We start from the raw sequence: 20756 nt of genomic DNA on the forward strand, positions 1-20756 counted from the left end.
GTGACCTCAAATTTCCACACACAGTTTGCTCCCCTTCCCATTCATCCCTGCTTTCACTTCGTATTTCTTTTTTTTGGCCTCCCTCTTGGCATGTCATTATGTTTTCATTAATGTATCAACAACAGGGCAGATGTTTTGCTTTGTCCCTAGTATTATATTCTCCATCAGGACCTTGGGAGATCCTTGAAATCCATGTCTTTTATGTGACTTTTAGGCAGGATCAGGTGCTTCACTTTCCCCCTTGCCTGCAAGTATTTCTCTCCAAGCTGTAAAATTAACCTGTTCTGGGTACTTTTTCTTCTCAAGTCTGACCGCTGCTAACACTGTATTTCTTTCATTAACAGATTAGCTTTACAGGAAACCTGTCACCGACAGCGTGCCCCATCGTACCCACCGCCCTGCGAGAAAACTCCAAGGGGAAGCTGAGGGCAAACCATATGCCGGAGACAGTCCATGGGGACTGTACCAGATCCTCTGAGAGCAGCTAAGCTTTCCCCAGTCACAGCTCCTGCAGAGGAGGGCTGCCTGGGAGACCTGCAGCCTGTGAAGCACCAGCCCCAGCTGCCAAGCGGACAGAGGGCCAGCAATGGCTTCCCGTGCACGCCGTCCGGAGTTTGCTTGTTCGACGACCTGAGATGCGCAGCGGCTGCCAGCGCGCAGAGGTGCGAGCAGAGCCCTGAGGACGATGCTAGCCAGCGGGAAGCCGTTCCTCCCGGGCTCACCAGCCGAGCTGCAGAGGGGCATCCAGCAGCCGTAGGGCCTGCGGGCTGCTCCGGGGCAGCGGGCAGCCGGGCACCAGCCACGCCACCCCCCGCTGCAGCAGCAGCAGCCCCCGCACCGGGGCCGGGGCCAGAGCCGATGCCAGCACCGCCAAGCTCCCGGCAGTTTGTGCAAGGCAGCCGGGTCAAAACGAGCTCCCTGATGCAAATGGATGACTCTGCCTTGAAACCTCAGGGGACTGATGAGCAGCCGGCACTTGAGGTGTTAAATTATTCTTCCCCGGGCGACCCTATTAGGGGCAATGAGTCCTGTTGTACTTCTCAGGCAAACCTTCTGCAAAGAGGGGAAAAAGACATGGGAGCAGAAAAAAGTGATTATGTTGCGTGTCAGTCAGCCTTGCCAGTGAGGCACACTGAAGCTGACCTGGGGAGAGTCCCACAGACTGGCTTGGAGGCAAAAAGCGGGGCTGCGGACACCGCGCAGTTGCATCCCTCGGATAAGAGCAAAGCGGTGCAGAGCAACAAGGCACCAGCCCAATCTAGCCACGAGAGTCCGTGTCCCATACGCCATGCGGGCACCGAGCCGGGGAGCTCAGGCCCCACACAGCTCTCCAAATTCAGAGAAACAGGTACAATGACAGTGCAGTCCGAGAGCGGCTCTTCAACTCAGGAAGCAGTAAGCAGGACGTGGCGAGATGCTGAGGTTCAGGCTGTGGCTACCATGGAGAGCAGATCAGCTTCCACCAGCCCCAGTATCCTTGCTGCCTTCTTAAAAGGGAATCCTCCTCCAGAGGAGAAGGAAGAACTGCACATAATTTACCAAGGAGGTGTGGGGCTGAGCCAGTCTGCACTTACTGACAGTTTGTCCTCACAACAAAAGTCCCCGTGTTCTCCTGGTATCACATCAAAACCGACTGTTGTTATGGCTGTGACTGCTTCGGGCCAAACTCAGCCTGACAAACTGACTGGAGTCCCATCTGACATGGTGTCTCCAGCCTCAGCAGATAATGCAAAACCTGCTCTGCCCTTGTCCCCTGCAGCCGTTACCTCCCAAGGGTCGTCTATGGGTAATGCTGAAATGACCGGTGCAGCCCATGATGGCAAAGATGCTGCTCGGCTGCCGATGGATGCTCCACTCCCACCAAAGCCCATCCCTGTGGAGCAGCTTGCAGTTGACTCCAGTAATAAAACTCCAGCACAGTCTGGGTCTGGCGATGGTGAACCAGGCACCACTTCCACTGCCGCTGTCCCAAGAACCGAGAACAACATGCGAGATGTTGTCCATGACGCAGGAACCAGCCGGTTACCTTCACTCTGTAGCACAGATGGAGAAGTCAAGCAGAAAGAGGTCCTGGGCAGCTCTGAGCAAAAAACTGCGCAGTGTAAGGGTGCAAGTCAAAGGGAAGCCGTTCCTAATCAATCTGTGGTAAAACCAAGGGGAGAAAACTCGATGGTGCTTGATGGTAAAGGAGGGATGAATGTTAGCATCCAGCCTGCTGCTGTCTGCACAAAGGCATGCTCGGAGGATGCAGGTGAGAAGGAGGAGAGCAGAGACCATGGAGTCACTGGCCAGGCTCAGATGGCTGGTGGCCAGAGCCTACAGGCAGGACTGACTCCCAAGTTGGGTGCGAGCTCTGCGCGTCTCACCCCTCCCTTGGAGACATCAGCAGGTCCCCGGCAGCAAGGCCTCCAGGCCAAGGAGTCCAGATGTGAGCTCCACACAGCAGCTCCTCCTGCTGCAGCTGAGGCTTTGCCAAACTTGGGAGAAAACAAGAAGCAGCCCACGCCAGCCATGGAGGCAAATGTGCGGGTGAAGCAGTCCAAACATGTCAGGGATGTTGTTTGGGATGAGCAAGGCATGACGTGGGAGGTTTACGGTGCTTCCCTTGATCCGGAATCCCTGGGAATTGCCATCCAGAACCACTTACAGAGACAAATACGGGAACACGAGAAACTGATCCGGGTCCAGAACAGTCAGACCCGGAAATCCATTTCCTCTGATACATCCTCAAATAAAAAACTGAAGGGGAGGCAGCACAACGTGTTCCAGTCCATGCTGCAGAATTTTAGGCGACCTAATTGCTGCGTCCGACCCACTCCCTCTTCTGTGTTGGACTGATGTGGTTTGCAGGGGTTCATAGGTGTCTGTGGTGGCAGAGAGAATCCCTCCGCTCGAGTCTCAACTCCTGCTGTTCAGTTGTGTTCTTGGGGTTGTGATGCAGCAACAGCGGAAAATTATTCCCTTTTGTTTTCTGAGTAGCCACGCACTCTATCACGCCGTTATTGTTGCCACAGCTGGTGTATTCCCACATTATGCCCCCGTCCCGACTACTGTCCAATGAAAAGCTAGGCACTTGGCAAAAGCACAAATTTAAATTGCCACCTTGCTGCAGGGAGAGCAGCACCTTCTGATACAGCAAGAAGCAGAGAGATTGTCAGAATTATTATGGGAAGTTATTTGTGTGCATCATGAGGTCTTACACAAAGGGGTGGGCTGGGGGAAGCTGGGTGAGGCGAAACCAAGGTCCAGCAGCTGTGAAGACCTAATGCAAGATGACTTTCTTGGTGGGTGAGTTACCCACGCTGAGGCAAGTCTGTGAAAAGGCCACGGACATTGATCACCGTTCTCCTGTGAGCCCCAAGGAGCCAGATCTTCCCCTCCCATTGAAATGGAGAACCAGGCAAAGACTGAGGATCAAGGCTGAGGATTATCTCTTTGGGAGAAGAAGTGAAGTCAACGGGATTCTGATGGCTAGATGGTGAGAGAGGGATATATTCTGAGGGCTTTTTCTCCCCTGCATCAGCCGCGCTTAAGGTATCAGCAGGCGGTGTACACAGGGCAGGCGAGGCGTGAGGGAGCACGTCAGTCCAGGTACCCACGTCCGACGGGACGGTGCCCTCGCTCCCGCCGCGGCGATCCGGCCAAGTCTCTCAAGAGCAGCGAGCCGTCCTGGCTCCTCAGCCAGGGCGGGCAGCCCCTGCTCCCAGCCTCCAGCGGCGCCAAGCACCTCTCCTCTAAGTCGCTCTTTGAAGTGATGTGGATCTTTTTGCTCTCCCCGGAGGTGCACAGTAACGTTTGCCCGTAGGAGCAGGCTATCTTGTCCGTCTGGGTCCGTGAGCCTTCGTGTCTAGTGTGTTAACACTGATTTTTTTTCCTTTTCAGTCCTGAGCCAACTCTGCTTTTTTTTGCAGTATTTTGGTGCTTTTCTTGCTGCCTTTCATAAACCAAATAGCATTTATTTATCCTGTGCGTATTTTGTTTTATCCAGTGCTCTCAATATTATAAACCATTATACTGTTAACTTGAGACATTTATTTTACAGAAGTACTGAAATCTTGAGACAATCTTTGCTGTATTTCTGATGTTAGAAAAGTTGTAGAAACTGCTAATAAAAGGTAGCTTAGTGACTATTTCTCCAGAAGTGTGATATACAGTAGTGTTTCAATGTATGTTGGTCACATTTCTCACCTTAATAATATTTTTCAACCTGGGAAATGTGTTTCCCACTAGCTTTTTATTCTGTCCGCTAGAGTTCATGATGGGAGGCTGGGGAACTACTTGTAGTTTGTAGAAAATTTAGTTTTCAATCCTGCAAAGAACTGAGGATTTGGATATTGTAATTCTGCAGAGTACTAGAGTTAAATAGGGGTTATTTTTATTCCATTAAAGATTTTTCATGAATCGTGATGACAATTTATTTCTGTCTCTAGTGCCATACACCGGACTTGCTCTGTAGATCTTACTCTTACAACTTACTCTGCAAATCTTGCAGGTTTACACAGTGTAAATGAATGTTTTTCTTTTCCTTTCCCCCCCCCCGCCCCCCCGTAAAGTAGATCTGAGGTGGTCCCCTTTTATTTAGGAGGCCAGACTTTTTGAGTATGTCAACAGCTAAGCCTTCAAAGCAGCTGTTTTGGGGCAATTTGTCCCCAGAAGAGAGCTAAAATACCGTAGGACGTGATATTTTAACCGAGTTCACTGAAAAGTGTTGCCCCTAGGCGCAGTACTGAATTGACTTGGAGTTTTCCTCTGGTATGTATTTGGCGGCTTTATGGCATGTCCTTGTTCCATTTCTGTACGTTATTTCAAGTTCTCTTCCACTTACTGCTGAATTGCTGATTATGAAATACCACATTAGAGAGTGTCTTCCCGCCTCTGCCTACCAGGAGGAAAGTCTCCTACCTTTTTTCTGTTAGTACTGCTGTTTCCATCCCTTCCTAGCAGTGTCTGAAATGTGAGTTCCATGTGAAATTTTGTGGGGGATTAATATCAGCAGTCTCATTAGGTCAGGTGAGATGACAAGTTCAGTGTCTCTTCCCACGCTGTGTCCATGTCAGCCCTGAAGAGGTTCCCCGAGTTGTCCGTGGTGTTTGCTGTGTCCTGTCCAAGTCCAAGGCTTCGCGCTGCTCCTTTTGCCTCCCTCCTGCCCCCTCCCTCGCTAGGTGCTGCCCAGCCTGTCTGCCTGCGAAGTGGTGTCCCTTGGCTCAGATCCCGTCCCTCCCCACGGTCCCCCTCGATGTAGCGTTGTGAGCCAGCTTACTCTAACCTGTCCCTTTACAAATATGCTCATTCTGAATATATAAATGGATTGTCATATTTTTTTCCAGAGGAGAATAAATGGCTATCGCGCATTCACTGATTTCCATGAACTTTATCCTCTAGCTTAAGCTCTCCAAAAAGATTTCTAGCATGTTGTTATGAGCTGCTTTATTGAGACCGAACTGGGCTTGGCAATGAATGAGCAGCATGCTGGGCCAGCACTGGAATTAACTCTTCTTCGTGAGGAATGGGAGATCTCTCCTGGTTCCCTGCAGCTGCTTCCAGCTGGGAGTCTTCATCAGCCAGTCCACCCACACCTCCCTCCCCACCACAAATGACCTTTCTTCCAGGAAAATTTCATCAATACGTATGTACCACAAAATGCCAACAGGCAAGTTACTAAGTGGATGCATCTGAACAAATGCATGGGCATAACTGGAAAAACAGTAGTGGTCAGCTGAGCACTGTGCTTTTGTATTCTGGGAAAATACAAATGCAAAAAGCAACTGCAAAATGTCGGTGATGCTGCCTGGTGGGTGCAGAAGTCCTGCAGGCATGCGTTTGAAGCCAAGCAATAACGTGCCAAAAAACCAACACACAAAAATGAGTCGATAATCACCAGCACGTCTCATGGAAAATGTTTAGGTTTTCACTTTGCCTTGCTAGGGCAGACTGCAGGCAACCTGCTAGTTTAACACTGGTAGTTTATGCTTTCTCCTGCGTACACTGTCTAGATGACAATGTGAATCCTTGTAGGGATGACGTATCTTTCACCAGCAGCAAAGGAGAACCATGTTTTGTGTAGCAATTAGCAAATACAATGTGTGTGAGTGGTCTTGGCCAAGAAAGACTGTTCCTGGTGTCACGTCAGTGTCAAAAATGAAAGTGTGCTTGGAGTAGCGGTATGGCAGAGGGTAGGGGGGGGTGATCCATGTGCCACCATCCTGCTCTTTGTCCAGTGACTCAGAATCAGATTGCATTTGTTGGATGGTTAACAACCAAGGAAATCCATTTGGGCTAATAAAAAGGGGGTTCAAAACAGAAAATACTTCGTCATTCCCAAGAGTAAATCTGTATGAAAAAAAAAGGACCTGTGTTGCAGCCTAGGCAGTTCAAGCAACTCTTAAATTGAGTTTGTTGCAAGATGAGAAATTTTGGGAAACAAGATAATTGTCAGGCAACTCTTCCCTGTTGGTTGTGTCTTCTGGGTAGGCTGACATGGCCAAAACCATTAATAAAAGCAGTGAATGAGAGCGAAAGATTTACTTCTAGTTTCACTTCAGGAGCTTTCCACTAGGAAAGATGAGAATAAGCGTGTTTCGATGTTGCCAGTACAAAACCTGAGTTGAAGGAGAACCTCACTGCAAGCAATTTGCAATATAGTCCTGGGTTTCGTGTGAGGCTGTGATGTCTACCACTCTCTGTGTGCCCTTGGTTGGCGTCCGCCAGCTTTGCGTTGCCTTGGGCACAAGTGCTGAAGTCCTGCCTCGTTTCTGCTGTTTTGGTTTGGAAAGAAGAGTGGGGAAAGAGCTGGAGGGACAAGGAGGAGAATATCTGTCTTCTCCATTTCAGACAATGAAAACCTTCTTATGAATATACAGGAAGTAAGTGCTGAGCAACATGGGGAGGGAGAGACCAAAAAAGAAGCAAAAAGAAGTTGATGTATGTGCTTCACAAGGAATTCCCATTCCTATGTCTGTAAAGCCAATGTTTTACTTAAGTTTTGCCCATTTGTTCATTCTGAGCTCACAGATTTTTCATGTTCTTGGTGTCCCATGGCTTTTAGGAAACAGGACATTTCCAAAGGCTGTATATTTTTCTCTTATGTATAGATATATCCAAACATGATTCAACGAAACCACTAGGCAGACAACCTCAATTTATTACTGCTGGTACCATGTAAGAGCTTGTAAAATGCACAATTTGGAGAAGTATATTTAAGGGATTCAGAAAAGGTGAATATATGCTCTAAAGAAAACACTAGCTTTTATCTTGAATTTCATGACTGTGTTGAAGTTTTAAAGTTAGAAGTGGAAATCCAGCTGAAAATCAGTGTTGAAGCTGATGGAAAATTCAAGTTGGCTGCTGCTGGTTTTCCATTTGGAAACTTGATGGAATCCACCATAACAGTGTTTTACTACTTAGCTAATTATATGCAAGGTTTGTATGAAAGTACAAATTTGATTAGCTTATTGGCTCCATTGTCTTGTTCCATGTCTGTCTTTCTATACCCTTTAAAAATTAATGCAAAATCTTGCCAAGACAGAGCAAGTCTTTCACACCCAGTTTATGGAGGTGGCTGCTCTGAATGAGAGGCAACTGATCGTCAGGCTCCATGATCTTGGAAAGTTAAGGGCTATGGTCTGAAGGAAACTCTCCCCTTCTTCCCCCCGTTGTTGTAATGCTTCAATATCTGCCGGTTTGTTTTTTGGTGTCTCTGTGATGCCTGTATGAGTGGTCAGTATTTTCAGTCATCCCAAAGATATGCACATAGATCCATATCCAAATGCTGCACACTACCAAATATCTCTGGTGTCACTGGATGCTGTGGTGGTCCATTGGCCTGAAGGTCAGGTCCTATATATTAAAATAGCTGCAGTGTTCTCTTAGGGGCCAAAATTATCCCACTTGAGTCAGTGCAGATATTTAAAAGAAAGAATGAAGTATTACAGCTGAATTGAGCCAAACTGAAATCAGTATTATCCAATTATTTATAAACTCTGGGATTTATTGTTTTTTCTGCTTTGTGCTTTTCTGAGCAGCTCTTCCTTCCTGAAGTTTATAATGTGGATTTTGCATCAAATCCTGGCAAGGAAGATTTTGGAATGTGGAACGTATCTTTCACAATTCAGGCTTCTTTAAAGAAGAAAATTATTTTATTGCTCAGCCAAATCACATAAAGAGGAAACAGATTTTCCTCTAGGAATATGTTTGCTGTAGGTGAGCTTATGTGTGCGTGTGTCCATGTTTAAAAGTGGTGTACATGCGTGCAGGTCTTACGCATTACTTATAGTCTAAGACAATTTTTCCCTTTGCCCTTCTGTTTGAATGCTGGAAGCTTAGTTTTTTCCATAACTTTGAGGCAAGTTTAGATCACTCTGCAGTACAGAAACAAGGATTTTCTGCTTATCTGGTCTCTAAAAAAATTCCCACAGCCCTAGGTGTAAGAAAAACAGTCGGCCAACATCTGTGTCTAGACTGTCAACAGAAAGTGCAGTGGCTGGGGTGTACACAGATGCGCACTGGCTCCTGAGCTTTGTGGAAATCCACACATGTATGTACAAACTGGTTTCTGCACAAAGACTATGCGTGATGGCAAGCATCTGAGCTCATTAGGAACAGATTCACATCAGTTACATTTGAAATACTAAACCTTAAGTTTTTGTTAGCTTTCTGGTTAGACTGACACTCTCTGGAGTAGAAATAAATGACAATTCTGCCAGCAAAGTCTCCAGCAGTCGTCTGCTGCAGAATATGAGTCTCTCAGATGCTTCTCAGCAGCTCTGCTATGACAGGCGACCCTTCTGCTGGAGGGTCCTCCTGACAACCCTTCCCTTAGCCCAGTTCATAATCAATAGTTTCAAGTATGTCAAACACAGGTTTAGACACTGCCCTGAGGAGTTTCAGTAGAATGGAAGAGAAAGATCCATGCGTTCGTGGTACATAAAATCACGGCTGAAGTCTGATGTTAAAATCTCAGTTGCACACTGAAAAGCACTGGGAGTTTCTACCCAGGGTTAAAGGGAGAGAGTGCAGGTGAACTTTGAATTCCTGACTGTTGCAAGCACCACAAAAATGATGGTTATGAATCAGTCAGCAGCAGAAGAAAACCAACCTGGGGGCTTCTAACGACAACTAATGTTATTGTGGCTTTATTATTTTTATAGTTACACTGACTGAACACCATGTACTGTACGAAGTAAAGCTAGTATTAGGCTTCCAGGTATATTGTGGCATTCCTTCGAGACATACCAACACAAGTTTGCATGTGAAGAAGTCTTACAGTGATACTAAAGCAATGTTACCCACCCGATCGAGTCCCTTAGGAATTTAATGTTTTGCTGTTTTACATCTCCTGGTTTCCATGCTGAGTACAATAAAATGAACACTGTGTTAATTATCCTGGGTCTCTGTTTGTAGGCTGACATGTTAAAAGAAAGGACTTTGAAGTGTGGCCATTCTGGCTAAATCTGTGAATGTCTGTAAGACAGAGCAGCTGCAAAGGGCTTTTGGAATTCAGGCCTGAGACCTGGCACCTGGCAAAGCTCAGTGCAGTGGAAGCCACCACACGCTGTCCCTGCCGGAGAAGAGACCGCCTGCTTCCTTCCGTGTAAGTGCCATTGCCTTTTCACAGCTGTTCGTGAGCACAGGATTTTTTTCTGTGCCAGCCGCTACTCTACCCTTTTGGATGAATTCACTCAGCCTTCCAGCAGCCCTTTGCCACACAGCAACACATTATTCATCTGGCTCAGCAGCCCAGGAGCCAAGGTGGGAAGGGCAGCATTTTAACCCTCCAGTGTCACTGCTGTAGCAAATTGTCACCGCCGTCCACCAGCACGCCTGCACACCACGCACAAAGCCGAGAGCATCAGCATCAGAGTAATCCAACCCATTTTCCTCCCCAAAAAGCAATAAAGTTTCATCTCATAATACAAACGAGCATAAGATAGCAGACTATGAAAATGAAGTATTTTGATCCGGTGGTATGGTATTGCCATGTGCCTGTTTACTACTAGAGGGCATGAGGACCCCACCTCGGCGCACTCTTTCCTATGGCTGGGGGAGGGGAGCAGAACAGACCCTGACATGATGTGGTTGCACGGTGCCTCTGCTACCAGGGACGTTCTGGCTGCTCTCCCCAAGCTGGAGCCCTCTTACCAAAAACAGCTGTTTTCTTTGCTGTGGTTCTGTACTTCTTGTGTCTTGTGATTGGCTGCTAGGGTTCAGGCTACTTCAACTAACTTCTCAGTGCTTCAGGCAGTCGCACAGGGTATTTTAATAATGATCTTTGCTGGATGCGTTGTCACAGGGTTCATGTTCCTGCGTGCCAGTGGTTGTCAAAGATCAGTCCCAAACCCAAATTGCCAGGAGCAGGGTGTTTCCCTACGGTAGCTGGGTTCATTCATCTGTGTGCCACAATTGGCAAGCTCTCTTTGTAGGCAGAAAAACTGAGGTCTCCCTTTCCTACTTCATCCCTGTAGTCTTGCTGCAGTAGGGAAAAGGCCTAGAGAACCCCTGCCCCCAGAGGACTGACCCAGCAGGTAAAGGACCAGTGCAGAAAATAAGTTAGCATCCTATCAAGCCAGCACACATCTTCCATCTGACACAGATTTTATACCACATAACATGGCAGTTTCAGGGAGATAGTGCCTGCATATATAAAGAATAAGTCTGGCTTCTTGTTCATTCATCACCTGATTTACTGAGGACATGAGCTTTCCAACCAGCAGCACTACATCCCGGGGTATCTGTTTCGCTTCTTTAGGCAGCTAAAGAAACCGCCATGCCTTAAGGGATTCAAACGCCATCAAAACCACTCTCTGGTAGATGGCAGTACTGTGAGCGGAAAACTTGAGATTTCCTCATCAAATTTCACATTACTCCTTTGAGGACCATAAATGGCTAGTTTCTCTAGCCAATGTTTTAAAAAGTAGGCATTTAAATCTGCAGCGGAGTATTTAGATAAATATCGCCTGATTCGTGAGAAGTGAAGGGTGCTCTTATCTCCTGTTGAGATCAGGTCATGGAGACCCGTGCATGCTTCATGTCTCCACAAAGAAAGCCACTGTTAAGGAGATACCTATACCTTTGTGATAGTAGATAACTCACAGTAGGCAACTCTAAGTAGTAAGGACAGTCTGCGTGTTTGGACCAACAGAACATTTTTGGTGCAAATTAGGAAATGGTAACGTATGCCCTATTGCTACTCGTATTTCAGCAGTGTTTGTAGGAGTGACGGTACCGCTGCTGGCATCACAGGGTACCCTGCTTCATAAAGTGTTGTCCTTCACACTTGCAAGAATCAAATTCAGTGGGAACTACAGCTTGGGATAGTGGGTGCCAGCCTGTAAAGGAATTTGCCTCTGCTGTGCCATCTTAGTGATGAATTAACTTTTGTTAAAAAAATGCTTTCTAATAGCCTGCTGTGGGCTGTGGCACAAGGAAGGGATTTGGGTCATTCATGCTGAGATTCTGCCTTTATTCCATAATTCTATTTATTTCTTTTCCTAATTAGAAACCTGCTCATGGCATTGCTTTTTCTCTAAATCCACTTATATAACATCAGAAAGACATAAGCGAGCTGAGCAGATCAGGACGTGTTTCTCACAGGCTGGGGAAAAATACCCCGGCAGCTGGAGCACAACCGCTCGGCACCCACCTTTTCCTTGGGACCCGTTAGGAAATGGCTGGTGCGTAAGAATGGCTGCTGGCTTCTGCGAAGCCCCTGCATCTGCGCTGATCTGGGGACTGCTGGGCTGCATCACCTTGGTCTTGGGAAGGAGGAAAGGCGAGGTCCATCTTGGAATCGGCAGAGGTGAGACCACCCATGGAGCCGCTTCTCCTGCGATTTGGGAGACCTTCATATTTCTTCCCTCATGTTTGCATCACTTCCTTTTTTAAGGACAGTTACTGAGCTACTAATTAATGAGACAGATTGCTTAGGTGTAGTAAGTCTTAAGCTAAGGGAGAAGCCTCTGGGAAGACACCGGCTCCTTGCATTGGGTTACTCATCCTTCTGAAACACCTGGGCTCCCGTTAGGTTTCAGATGCTTTGAGCGCCTGCTCTGTAGGCAGAGGCTGGTGGGCAGGCTTCCCTGTTTGCTCCTGGCTCCAGCAGAGAAGGAATGGGAAATACACAGGGCTGACACTTGCTCGGGTCATAGCCCAATATCTCCCCCACACCCAAGGTGACCATCATATTTTTATGTAAAACAGTTATTTAAAGGAGAAATGCTGGCTAAGAAAGCTGAGAGCTATAAGGTAGTTTGAAGCAAGACATTGTAATCAGGTGAGTCCTACAAACTATCTGAGGCAAATGCAAATATAGTATATGCTCCACTTTTGCTTGAGGATGTGAAATATTCTTTATTACAGGTTTATCTCCTTGCCTTTACTGCCATGGCTCTGCATGCTGATATACTTCTCTGCTGGGAAAGTTTTCCTGGTTTTCACCGTAACTTCCCCGCCGCACAGCTTATGCTATAGCAGGCTGTATCTCCTTCATCCACCCATTTTAAGCAGTGTCCTCTCTCCTCTCAAGCTTGCGCACCTTTCCAGCTTGGCTCAGCTGGTATTGAAGGACCTTTTGGAAGAGTGAAGTGATTGGTTGGCCACTCTCATCTGCTCTTCACTTTTTGGATGTTGCCACAAGTGGCACTAGGAACTGTCTTGCATTTCTTAATGTGAGTTCCTGTCATTTGGGGACATGTCCTGAGATCGTCAAACTGAGTGCAAACACCACAGCAGGTACATGGCTTCTGCTCCCTGGGGTGGATGTGGGTGAGTAGCCTTTTCCCCATCTGCCACTCATCTCTCACATCTCCCTCTGCCCTTGCAAAGCCAAAGCCACATTTTCTGGCCCACTCCCCTGTGGCAGCACAGGTGGAGCAGAAAACAGTCATATTTTCTCCACCGAATATTTCCCTGAGATGGCACACTTCCCACAGAGCCGCAGTAACCATCTCATAATGTCCACTCCTTTGCTTGAAGGGAGAAAACCTGTCCCATTTCTTTTGTGCATTTTTTTTTCTAGCCTGGCTCACATACAGGCTGGAATAGCTACTGCAAACTAATTGATAGCACTGTAGAAAGAGCCTACAAAATTGAGGGCAGTCCCTAAGTGGTTCTAATCTCTTCTGAAACAGAAGCTGGAGCTTTTGTAGAACGTGCCCCTGACAAAAAGAGAGCGATATGGTATAGCTTAAGTTTTTTTTATAGCTATACATGTGGAGGTTGAGTCCAGCTTCAGCACAGCTGGTCCTTTCTGTCTCTAGTGCAGGTTAAAAAAGAAAAAACTACATGGAAGCCTTCCTGTACTGGGGCACAATTCTCTCTTTTATTCATCCAAGCCTGTGTAGTGGCACAATGTATGCATTGCTCTGTCCTGGCAGTCTGCTCTGATCACACACTTTTCTACCATTGCAAGGCATCCGATACCAGCCCCAGAAGAGCTTTCATACTTCTTTAACTTGTTTGGCAAGTCTTGCCTGAATAAATTATTTGGGTCTTTCAGTGCTGTGCCTCATTTCCCTAAAAGGTCATATGCCTAATCAAAACAAAAAAAAAAATCTACATTTCCAGATGCTAGGAGGAAAAAGATGTTTGGTTTCAGTGTCCCTGTCCGAGTATGCAGCATGTGCAACAAACAAGTGCAACTGGGAAGAACACCACAGCACAGAGGTTTGCTTTCACTGTAAAGAGAAAGGTCTGTAGGGGAAGGGATGGGCTGGTTTAAATGCTCCTTTTCCTGGAATGCTCCACAACTTTCTAGGTGAATGAATTATATTTTGCAAAGGCATTTCGGCACTGCTAAAACAATTCAGTCTGGCTTTCAAAAATCAAGTGACTGACATGTTTTCCAAAGTGCTGTAATGTGGATGAAAATGAGCAACAGCTCATTAAAAGAAAAACACCCATTTGGATGAAAAATCTCTGAGCAGCTTTCCTGGAAGACTGGTTTCTAACCAGTGGTCTTGGAGGTTGGATGTTGCTAGGGAGGCTCCCAACTCTCCTCACCTTTGCAAACACCAGGTGTATTGGTGTTGTGCATTAAGCTCAGGAGGCAGCAGAAGCTCTGCAGGGTGGGAGGAAGGCAGGGGCACAAGTGCTCTTCATTACTTAAGCTCAGTGAGCAGGGGGAGATAGGAGGCAAGAGCTCGAAGACTGTTGATAAAGATGCGGTGAGTTGTAGCAGAGACCTAGGTATAAGTCTGGGCAAGGGTTCCACTCAGGAGAGATGGAAAAGCCTTACGTGATTGCTTGAGAAGACTGTTCATCCTGCAGTATGGCTGAGGGAGGCAAGGGAGCCGCAGGTAAGGTACAACATTAAGTTCTCCCCTGTATGATGACTTTATTCAAGGTTAGTTCAAAGGGTTGTGAAACTTGAATCTGGAGGGTGGAGAGGATGAAGGGCCTGGGTTGAGAGGAGGGACCCAGAAGAGAGGCACTGCACCGCATGGAGTATGTAGTGTTATTAATGCATAGCAAGGAAAAGGTGCAGCTTCTGCGAGAGGATCTGATTCTCTGTACAGAAATGGAGAGCTCTGAGGTGTGGGGTTTGATTTATGGCTCTTGTGTCGCAAACCAAGAGTAAGAATGGGTAGGGTTAGATCCAAAGAAAAGGACAAAAGCACTAAGGCTGCGGCAAGTGTTTCTGTGCTCCCATCAGCCAGGGCAGCCCAGGGAGTGCAAAGTGGCACGACTGTCTGCACTTATCTGAGAGGCACACAAAACCCTGTAAGGTCAGGATTTCCCCAGGAGGTTTTCTTGTTTTCCTTTCTTTTTCTTGCCAACAGACACATAGCTGCAAAAAGAAATATGAAGTTCCTGGTAGATTGTTTACCTTAAGCTTGCATTAGTTTTAGTGGAGGAAAGATGTGTCGACTGGGTTTTGATAGACAGATAAGGCAGATGTAGATTGATTGGGTAATGTTCCAGAGAGCTAGAGAAATGTGACATGAAAGCTTTTGCATATACAAAAAGGTATTGTCAGCAGACTCTTTCTTATCATTAAGACTCCAATAGAAGAATGAAAATGCGCTCTGGTAATTTGGATGTTCTTGGCAAGTTATATGGGATTGCCACCTATCTTAACTGAGCTAAATGATTGAGTCCTCTGTCTCATAACTCTCATCCTAGCTCTGCCTGCCTTGTTTACCAGGGACCAGGCATTGCCTGCGGGTATACACAGCACACTTCGATTTTAATGTCACACTAACACACTGCATGCAAACAGCATAACAGTCCTTGGGAGCAGCACCAGCCGTGGGGTCACGTGGATATTTAACTCTTTCTCACCTTGTGCCTTTAGCATGCAGGGCCTGAAGTGGATCTGGCCTTGCAGAGTCTGTGCTTCTGGTTGGGGGGAGGAAAAAAAGATGCTGAGGTTTATCTCTCCAAGCTGCAAAAATTACCTTGAAATTGTGCCTTCAGCATAATTGATGCAGCTGTATGTCTTAAACCTGCAGGTAGCTCTAAATCACTTCTTGCAGTGCAAATTAGTGTCTGGCTGAAGAATGAATTTTAAAGCCCCAAGACTGTTGGCAATAATTGTGCATAGAATTTTGTCCTCCCCTGCTGTTATCTATGGCATAGTATAGAAAAACCAGGAAGAGCGAAGGTCACTTTCTCTCTTCATTTGAGTGAAAGGGTAAGAATCTTTGCTTTGCTTCTAAGTGAAGAAAATCAAATCTTTTTTCCCTCCTAACTTTTAATGAGCTGTCAAACCTTTATAGAAACAGAGAGGCAACAGCTGATCTTAGCAGGACTCTTGCACTGAGAAACTGATTGTCTTCTCTGGAGAGAGTGACCCTCCTTATGCCTACACAGCTATGTGACACATGATGACCAAGTTTACATCCTCCTTGATAACCTTTCAGCAAACTACAGACTAAACTGTATTTCAAGCCTGGAGGAATCAGAACTGTTCCCTAAAGTAAAGCTTTTGTTACATGCAGCAAAACATCACACCCTGGTAAATACGCTTTTTAGCAACGGAAATGCATTCACCCTTCTGAGTGCCTGCTGCCATGGCTCAGGGCTGGCATGCTCAATGTCTGAGCTCCCCCTCCTCCCGAGGCGACCTTTCTGAAGAGTTTTGCAGATGGATCGCTCTAGCTTAAGGAAACCACTAAAACCCAAAGGGAGCATCAATCAAGCATGACTGCTTAGGTCGTGGTGATACAGTGCTTGCACACAGCTACTTGCTCACAAGAGCAAAAACTTGGCAGTCCATAGGGCAAATGTGTTGGTCCAGAATTTAGTTCTCGTGTGTCTTGCTCTAGTGAGTGACATCCCCCCAGCAGTGCTCTCTTTGCTTACTGAAACAGCAAGGGAGTGGTTGGTCTCAGGACCATAGTCTTTCATCACTGCGTCACTTTGTGTAAATTGCCATCAGTATCACCAGCCTGGTAATTTTGGAGGTAGTTTTGAATCTTACACACTTAGACATCACTTTTATTGTAGGCTATCCCAAAGCCATTGGGCAATAGGGAATTCTGGGCACTGCTGTGTAGGCAGGTGGTGGTCTAGGCATCCTAGCACTAGACTTCTAAGACGTGGCCAAATTTAGAGAAAGTCTTTCCTTCCATGTCACTTCAAAAATGCCTGCACCCTCTTCTACCTCCAGTCTAAGAGAATATTTCTCTCTAGGGTGCGCTGGTAATAGGGGAGCCAGACAACACTGCAGTCACACTGCAGGACATCTTGCAGCTTCTGTACTGAGCCCAAGCATTTTAACCCTGCTGCCTTCAACATGCAAAGTGCTGACGTATGGTTTTGGTTGGGTTTTTTGAAGTCACTAGGCTGTTGATCTGGTCATGGCCTGGACAGGATGTGATGTGTGGAGGCCCTAGTGAGGCAATGCTGGCTGACAAGTACTAAACAGTGTCAGTGCTGGAGTCTAGGAATGTTGTCCAACTAAATCATTTGGGAGCGTTTCAGGAAAGACCAGTAAGCTCTAGCTCAGTCAAATGGGTGCAGAAATTTGTTAACATGTTTCTCTGGCACATATTAGGTGGACAATCTATTCGGGTGATTTGTAGGGTCCCTTCTGGTGGTAAAACCTGCACAAGACCTGCTCTTCACTGGGGTTTTCCATGTCTCAAAGAACATAACCTTGCAGAAAATAGTTCCTTCCAGAAGCTGACGTCGTTCAACAGGTAGAAAAGACCTCCAAGCTGGGACCCCAGTAAGTGGAGGCAGATAGTCTTTGCATCCCTTTTCTAAGCAGCCAAAATGAGCAGGGAACCTCTGCTAATTAAATGTATTAAATAATGCTGCTTCCTAGAAGAATACTTGTCTGACAATCTGCTGAAGCATTGGCACCTTCCAGCCAAATCGGCCGTAGTGTCACTAGCAGACCCATGACGCACCTCAGCACTGCACTGGAACCTCGCCTTCTCTGATGTTGTTATGTAGGGACACCTTACAGCATGCCCTCTGCAGCAGGGTGAATAAGGCACAGTATCTGCACCACTTGCTCCATGCTGCCCTCAAGCAGTATGTGCTTTGGTTACTCTTCAATGCCATCTCTGCAGCCCTGTTAATGCTGTCCTCTTCCTACGATCACATGCAGGGGTTGCAGAGAATGGATTTCTTTTCAGCTTAATCCCACCTCTACTTTACCTTTTCAAGTAAGACTCACCTCTGGAAGTCTTATCAGTCCTGCTCCTTGGCCCTAAGGATTGATCAGATTAAAGAGATCCCCGAACTGTGGGAACTCCAGGAGGATCTTTGGCATCAGAGCGCAGCAGCATTTCTCAGCAAGGAGAGTCTTACCAGAAAACAAAGTGAAGAGCTTTAATTTCCTTCTGAAAGCCGGAGGGAAACTGCATTTACCTATTCCCCAGCATCCTATTTGGCTTTCAGTTCGGCCAGCCCCTGGACTGCAGTCACCAGCACTCTGGGCATTGCAATTGACTCGGGCGACTGCGCTGGAATGTAATGAGGCTGCAGCATATGAAGAATAATAATACACATCGTACTCCTCAGCTGCACTGCGTTGTTTTTATATATAGGGACAGGGACTCTGGTTTATGTAGCTTGCTCTAAAGAGACGTATTTGGTCTGTTTGAAAACAAACAAAAAAAACCCTCCATAGCTGTTAAACATACATGGAAAAATCACCTCTTTTTTCCTGTTCTAATCGATGGGCTCTCCACAAATGGATCTGCAGCGTCTCATGTTGGTGTTTAGTTGATTAAAGATTTGTGTCTGAATCAAACCCCAAGGGCCAGATTATCAGCTGGAGTTAATGAACATAGCGCTATCGACTGCAACAAAGCCATCAGTCACTTTATAGTGGGTGATGAATTCACTTTGATTCTGAATAACTCCATACGCCAGCACTCCAAAGACTGGAATCTGACTTGCACAGCTGCTGTCCTGTAGATAGTGAGACTGAGCTTTGCCCATTTTGGGGGAGGTTAGATGTACTACACTGATACATTTCAAGACTTCCCTTAACTGAGCATTTGCCAGAAATTCAGTGTTCAGAGTCGATGGAGACCAGCTTATTGATTATTTCTTCACCTCCCAGGCCTGAGTCACTTTGTTTTGCTGTTATGTTTTGTTCCCGTCCTCAAGGACTGCGACTGCAGACCCAGAGCGGTAGGAAAACCACCCTGACAGCCCCTGAGCTGTGTAGCGCCTGGTGTAAAGGGGCTCTGCTTCCTGAATGACGCTCTTGCTGTTACCTGAACATCAAGTCATTGAGTATTTATGAGAAGCTGACAGGGCTGTTAGTGCTACCTGTAGGAGTGTTCGGTCCCTCCACTGAAGTGCTCATCATTTATTCCGTTATCCCCTTGTCACAGTGTTTCTATCCAGGAGTGACTGCGGGGTTGCTTGTTTGCTGCAGATGTTTTCCACATCTGGACGAGACCTTCCCAAGGGCAGCTGCAGAGGCAGAGCCTAGCCCCCAAGCTCCCTTTGAAGCCTCCTGTGGGGTTTCCTTCACCACCACATGCAGGGCCCGAAAACGTTGCTGCAGCCGTGTGGCCATGGCACACTGGTCTTTTGTTCCCCTTTGCTTTGGGAAATGCTGCAGTCCTACCTGCAGGCCTGACTGCAGTTCTGTGCCTGCTTAACGCTTGCGCTTCTCTGTGTAAGCCCAGTCCAACGCTGTGGGCTCTGCCAGGAAGCTGCAGGAAACGTTTCATAGCTACCATACGCTGAGTTGCTAACAACACCAAACAGAAGGTTTAGGGTGTTGCTGATCACCATCACACAACCTTTTAATCCCATTCCCTTGGAGGTCCATTAGGTTAATTTTTCAGCTGGCAATGAGCACATTGCATGTCCAGCAGTGAGAGCAGCTCCTTCTCTTCACCAGGTGTTTATGCATCCTGCTGTAGCAAAAGTCGAGGGTAATGGGCATTTGGCATCTCAGATCTTATGGGTTGGCTCAAGCAGAGATGGTTTGGGAGGCAGAGAGCATCTGCAAATTCAAGCTTCGCTCTGAAGATGTGCCTGAGAGATAACGATGAACAGTAGCACAATAGCTAATAACAGCTTGAGGCAGCTGGGCTGACAAGAAGCAGCCCAGTTTTGGAGGTGGAGCTGGCTTAGCCTGTATAGTCACTAGAAATAGATGGGGGAGTGGGGGAAATGCTCTGTTTACACCAGTGTGGCTTTTGTCTCTGTGAATGCATCATGATCAGGAGATGCTGAAGCTCCTGGTGTTGTCTCCTGGGGTCTTTTGCACCCAGCTTGAGTGACAGGGAATAGCATGCTCTAAGCCCTGAGAGGATGAGAGCTCATGGTCTCAGTGTTTAAGCAGCCAGAGGATTTGTGCATGTGGAAGCAAGAGGTAGTAAAGAACTCAATACCAGGCAAAGTTATCCTTACCCCAAGAGTAAGTGTTTCTCTGGCAATTCATTCAATACCTCCTGCTTTCTGTCTAGAAAGCACTGATTTCTACAGCTTGCTGTCTTTTACTGTGAGTCTCCAGCTTATTGCAGGGCAAATGGCCATGGTATGTGGAAGAGAGCCTTTCATGGCTGAATTATATCACCACTCTGCAGCAAACATTACTTGATCATCAATGTCCATTTTTTTTTTTTTTTTTTTGCAGCTTGTGTATGTGAGAAGGAAATAGTGCATGGCTGCCTTAGCTCTAAGCCATATCTTCAATACTCCTTACATCTACTGGCTAACTGCTTCTTACACTACTCAAGGAAACTTCTAGAAATAATTAGATAAGTGAACATATGTTGGTTTAAGGCATTAATAATATCTTTAATTCCTCAGATGCATGCAGATTCAGGGAAAAATTATGATAACACCAGGAAATTCAGTGAGTCTTGACAGGTCATTGTGATTTTTTTTATTTTTTATTTTTTTATTTAAATTAACAAGGTGAGACTGTTTAGTGTTGTTAGCTTGTGCTTTAAGCCCAACAGTATGAGGGTCTCCTCCACATCATTCCCTGCAGTGAATTAATGAAGTTATCCTGGTGCTCTAATACCTAGTCAGATTCTCGTTTGCTGAATCTTTATAAAGATGTAGTGTCTTGCAGTGAAACTGTAAGATGAAAATAGTAAGTTTAGGGAAGACTAAAGTGACATCAAGCCCATCACTTTCACCACACAGAATTTCACTATGTTGAAACTGAGGGCTTGGACAATTATATTTAGATTAATTTGTAATACTGTTCTTTCTGGTAGATGGGACCTGGAAAGACTAGAAATGGATACAATAGGGATGATCCAAAACTTCTGCATGGTATTTATATTAATACCCTCAGATCACTGCAAAATCCTGGTGTTTTTGAAGTC

At 46.4% G+C, this 20756-nt stretch overlaps 1 protein-coding gene across 1 annotated transcript in view; it reads left to right on the forward strand.

Moving 5' to 3' along the window:
* Positions 1–4401, forward strand: part of GPRIN3 (GPRIN family member 3) — a 28813-nt gene extending 24412 nt beyond the window's left edge. The window contains exon 2 of the mRNA XM_075421511.1: positions 345–4401. Within this exon, the coding sequence (XP_075277626.1) occupies positions 454–2838 (2385 nt within the window). The 5' untranslated portion in view covers positions 345–453 and the 3' untranslated portion in view covers positions 2839–4401. The remainder of the gene's footprint in view (positions 1–344) is intronic.
* Positions 4402–20756: the final 16355 nt, after the last annotated feature.

This window comes from Opisthocomus hoazin, chromosome 5, assembly GCF_030867145.1.
Source record: "Opisthocomus hoazin isolate bOpiHoa1 chromosome 5, bOpiHoa1.hap1, whole genome shotgun sequence".
In the NCBI taxonomy this organism is placed as follows: Eukaryota; Metazoa; Chordata; class Aves; order Opisthocomiformes; family Opisthocomidae; genus Opisthocomus; species Opisthocomus hoazin.